Here is a 5,353-nt window from a genome sequence, read left to right as displayed (position 1 = left end):
CTCGAAATACTCAGCTTCTTTTCCTTTCGATAATACCTCTGCAAACAAGCCACACCAGAGTAAGAGTATCTCATATCATCAGGGTTAAAAGCAAGAGCATCCCATATCATGCTTTTTCCCTATCTTTTCCTTTAACCTTGTTCTTACTTGCAAGACAATAAGAAAGAGAGTAATCAGTCAACACTTGGAATCAAGCTTCTAGTCAGGAACTGACTGCCTGGAACCCCTTGCCTGATTACTTACCTGGCATTGCTCTCGAGCACTCATCTTCAACATCTTATGCTTCCAGAGAAGATACCACATCTGCCTGAGGAACAGATAGTGCAAGTAAGAAGGATACAAGGAAGCTTGTGGAGACAAACGTAATAGAACACGTGCCGATACATCCACTACTTTGTTAACAGCAAAAGTATCCCATATCATCAGGGTCGAACGTACTCTAGATTTGATGGACTTGTTTTGACCCTCAAATTCTTGAGTCGGTCTTATACTCTAGAGGAAACCAGAAAACCCTCCAGCCCAGTTCAAGAATAAGCTTGTGGAAAGTTACTTCTTCAAAAGCAAAAGTATCTCATATCATCTCTTCTCCATTTGCTTCTCCTCATCCTTGTTACTGTTTACGACACAAGGAAAAGGAGAACAATCAACCGGAAGCCGAAGTCGAACCTCCGATCCAGGTTTCTTGCTTAGAAGTCTGATTGCTTACCTTGTCTGTTGCTTCCTTCGACAAATCTCCTAGCTCGACAACTTGGGTGACTCATACTATAGGGTTTGTATCGCACTTGACCAAGCCTAAAACTACAAGTAAGCTTCAAGTGAAATTGATACATTACCTTGTGCATCTTCATCGGTTAAAGATACCACCCATGTATGGAGGAAAAGTACTTCCAAAGAAGATGCCACATCTACATATGAGACAAATAAGGCAAGTGAAAATGATATCACACTTCGGTACTTAGAAGTTTCATGATTACTCAATAGCTTGGATCTTGCAAGTCCCCAACCAAGGAGCTTCCCTCACTCGGGAACTTAGGGGAGCACTGTTTGTACCATCCTTGACCAATCCCGAAACTACTGAGCACCGGTCAACGTTATACCATCAAGGACCCAGAAGAGTTTCCCTCCAACCAAGAGGCCAATCACAGCGCGACACGTGTCGACATCAAAAGCCAATCATAGTGCGACACGTGTCAACATCAGAAGCCAATCACAACACGACACGTGTCAATGTCAAAATGAAACTAGAAACTCTCTTCTATAAATAGAGATCATTCTCTCACAATATTTCCTAATGTCATTTATACTAAATCATTCACTAGTACTCACTAAAGGAGAGCTTGAACCTATGTACTTGTGTAAACCCTTCACAATTAATGAGAACTCCTCTACTCCGTGGACGTAGCCAATCTGGGTGAACTACGTACATCTTGTGTTTGCTTCCCTGTCTCTATCCATTTACATACTTATCCATACTAGTGGCCGGAGTAATCTAGCGAAGGTCCCAAACTTAACACTTTCTGTTGTACCAAAGTCCTCGCTGATTTTGTGTATCAACAAACTCCAAAATTTTCTATCCTCCAAACTCCAAAACTTTCTCTCCCTCCATATCCCAATTCTCGTTTCCTTTTTCCTATACTTTCACCGTCGACGATCTTCGATTTCTAAGGTAAGTCTCTATACATCCAAATAAAGAACAAATTTGTTTTAGTAATTAATTTTATTTTTAAATGGTGTCTCATAAGTTGTGCATTTTCGAATATATGGAAATTATGATGTTGCAGATACTCAATTCTGCTGCTACTCCAACCGAACATGCATCAGACAGAAACCAATCATGACATATGAAAGAGAAGGATATCGGATAGGTAATACTCAATTTTGTATGAATTTTATAGTTGTTTTTTGTTGGAAAAATTTATTGCATTATTATAATAAAAGTTGATGAATTAACCTAGAATAGAAGCATCATACTGACCAAGGTGCACAAACACCACCACCACAGTAGCTGTTTTATTTAGTTATTATGGACGAATAAAATATTTTGTTAGTATGTAACCGTAACCGTAACATTTATGGTAAAACAAAGAATGTAATCCCTCATATATAAAGGAATTTGAAAATATTAATATCAAGTTCTACACCTGGGCCAACTCCAAAGACTTAAAAAGTTTAAAACCATGAGTTATTTTAATTGGGGTCTTGTGCAAAAGATGACTTAAATAAAACGAATTTATTGTCACATAATGTCATGTTCTAATAGTATAATGTATTTTTTTTAAACCTTATTTATATCATTAATTTATTGGAATGCATGGGAACCCACGATGACAGTAAACCCATACAAATTGTTTTCCTTGTGCAATGCAAAATTTCTAGGGCAAAGCCCGATTCATGTGAATGCAGCCGCCAAAAGCATTATTCTACAGAGATAACTGCTTCCTTCTAAATCTTTCCACGATTATGCATTAGTTGTTTGCAACTCGTCTTTTTTATTTAATTCCTTCATCCTGTTCAAGGTATTCTTTTTCTTTGATAAAACTTAATAGGTAATGCTATCTACACATCAATTGTTACTTTTTACATATATTTCTTTTAATTTTAGTAGTCGTATTGAATGTATTGAAGAATATCAATAACAAAAAATTTATAAAAGTGTGAGAAATAAAAATAGGTGTGTGAATAACATCAAAACCCGCTTTAAAAGAAATCATTCCCACTTGCTTTACTATCTTTACATGGATCCAAGGGAAGGAACAAAAAGTGTTGGTTTTGATGCCAATAGGGTTTAAAGGTTAAATCTGAACTCGAGGTTAAAATTTATAAAAGTGTGAGAAATAAAAATAGGTGTGTGAATAACATCAAAACCCGCTTTAAAAGAAATCATTCCCACTTGCTTTACTATCTTTACATGGATCCAAGGGAAGGAACAAAAAGTGTTGGTTTTGATGCCAATAGGGTTTAAAGGTTAAATCTGAACTCGAGGTTCTGCGCTTGATTTTCCTCTCCCATACTCCCTTGTATAATAAAAGAATTTGGCCCTTCTGGCTTTTGCTACTCCTACCTTAATTTCTTTTCCCTACCCTTTGATTTTTTCTTTTTAAACAGAAGAGGAACATATCGATCTAGAGACCGAAATGGCACTTAGCAACAATGTCATCGGAGCCATCAACTTCGTTGCGATGCTCCTCTCAATCCCAATCATTGGTACAGGAATTTGGCTCGCAACAGAGCCAGACAATTCTTGTGTAAAACTTTTACAATGGCCTGTCATAATTTTAGGCATCTTGTTCCTCGTTGTGGCCATCGCCGGCTTTGTGGGAGCGTTTTGGAGGATCCCATGGCTCCTTATCTGTTACCTCATTGCCATGCTGGTTCTTATAATCTTGCTTGCTGCTTTGGTGGTTTTCATCTACATGGTCACTATTAGAGGCTCCGGCCACCTTGAACCGAGCCGGTCTTACCTAGAATATCATCTTGATGATTACTCCGGTTGGCTTCGCCGTAGAGTTCGAAGCCCTTTTAAGTGGGAACGCATAAGAACTTGTCTTAGTTCTACAAATATGTGCGCTGAGTTGAATCAGAGTTACAGCATGGCTCAAGATTTTTTTAACGCTCACATTACCCCCTCACAGGTAAACAATTTTGTATCATTTTCTTCCAACATCAATTAATTTAAATTTTTATTCTTTTTCACTTGTTTTTCTTCATATGGATCCGATGTAAAGTCAGCTTGAATATAATTTCTAATGAAACAATTACGTGTTTGGAGTGCTTAAGGAATTGGGCTTTTTATTTATAAAAATAGAGATTTTAGAAAAATAGTTTTAATCTCGTAGGTGTATATATATAAGATCGGTTAAATGAGAGAATACTATAAGATCTTGAACATACTTTCTTTGTTAGCTATTTTTTGTAATTTATTGTACAATTTATTGTGGCAAGCTAGAAAACTAATCCCGCTAATTTTCTTTTTCTTTCGAGTCCTATTCACATTTGATAGGCCCAATATTGGATTTCTGTAAAGTTGAAAATTCTTTTTCTTTTCCAATTCCCACTATAATTTCCAGGTCTTCAAATTAATTAACGATGATTATTTTCATTTCTGTTTGATCCAAAAACTTAACTGTTAAGTACTTCAGTTCAATATGTTTTGGAGATGGTTTTTTATTAAATGGCGGAAAACAATAATATATATATATACTTGGTGCAGATTCGATCTCCACCGATCCTTCTCCTCCTAATACTTAACAATTTAACCCACTAATATTATCGTTTAAAAAAAATCAATTTGTTTTAAACTGTAAATTAATCAAGATTGTTAGAGATGTTCTAACCTCATCGTCATGCATCTTTATGCTTTATTCCTTGTGTTAGTGCAACTCCTCATACATCTTTATGCTTTATTCCTCGTGGCGATGCTTCTTCTTTCGTTTAATTTAATTTGTTATCTTTACAGTCAGGATGCTGTAAGCCACCCACACAATGTGGTTACACGTTCGTGAATCCAACGTACTGGATAAGTCCCATCAACAACGCAGCCGACATGGACTGCCTGAATTGGAACAACGACCAGACCCAACTTTGCTTCAACTGCGATTCCTGCAAAGCTGGATTACTTGCTAATCTCAAGAAAGAATGGAGAAGAGCCGACATTATATTGCTCATCACTCTCATTGCTCTCGTTGCCGTTTATTTGATAGGCTGCTGTGCCTTTCGGAATGCCAAAACCGAAGACCTTTTCCGCAAATACAAGCAAGGCTATACCTAATTATCATATAATCTATATTAATTAGGATGAATAATTCAGTCCTTTTCTTTCTCTAGCTTGTTTAATTAATTTTATTTATCTCGTGACATGAACATTACTAGGTGGTGTGGTCTTATCATATTGGTTAATTTTAAGGTTGCTTTTAGTTATGCTTCATGAAATTCGATTTTGATCACACTTTACTCATTCTAACTCAAAAGTCACAATTTTATTATCTAAAATTTAAAATTCATTTTACTTTGACTTGTAGATCTTCTCTTCGGACTTGGATTGTCTACCCTCCTATTTCGGTGCCCTCCTCGTGCCTTCCTGTTTGTGTGGTCACGGTTAAGCCACGTCAACATTTTATATTACTATTTCTTTTTGTTTTATTATTTTTATAAAAAAATATATATAAAATGTTGACGTGGCTTAACCGTGACCACACAAAACAGGAGGGCACGGGAGGGCACCGAAATGGGAGGGTAGACAATCCAAGTCCCTTCTCTTCTCCCTAAACTAAAAAGTCACCCTTGAAACCTATATATGGGACCCACCACCGAATAAGCCTATGTCACATGAACCAATGAATTGGATTATAAATAT

The 5,353-nt window shown here is 36.7% G+C and overlaps 1 protein-coding gene across 1 annotated transcript; it reads left to right on the top strand.

Annotated features, from left to right (window-relative positions):
- The first annotated feature begins 2,867 nt into the window (after window positions 1–2,867).
- On the top strand, window positions 2,868–4,917 carry LOC103436903 (protein TORNADO 2). Its single transcript, XM_008375357.4, has 2 exons — window positions 2,868–3,632; window positions 4,457–4,917. Exons 1-2 carry the CDS (start codon window positions 3,135–3,137, stop codon window positions 4,766–4,768), a joined length of 810 nt encoding a protein of 269 aa, XP_008373579.3. The 5' UTR covers window positions 2,868–3,134; the 3' UTR covers window positions 4,769–4,917.
- Window positions 4,918–5,353: the final 436 nt, after the last annotated feature.

This window comes from Malus domestica, chromosome 06, assembly GCF_042453785.1.
Source record: "Malus domestica chromosome 06, GDT2T_hap1".
NCBI classification, from domain to species: Eukaryota; Viridiplantae; Streptophyta; class Magnoliopsida; order Rosales; family Rosaceae; genus Malus; species Malus domestica.
This window is presented reverse-complemented; position numbering and strand designations above follow the sequence as displayed.

Bases quoted from the DNA above. Each gene is read 5' to 3' on its own strand.
- LOC103436903 (XM_008375357.4), top strand. From the start codon at position 3,135: ATGGCACTTAGCAACAATGTCATCGGAGCCATCAACTTCGTTGCGATG. The intron at 3,633-4,456 runs GTAAACAATTTT...TTATCTTTACAG, and splicing joins CTCACATTACCCCCTCACAG to TCAGGATGCTGTAAGCCACC.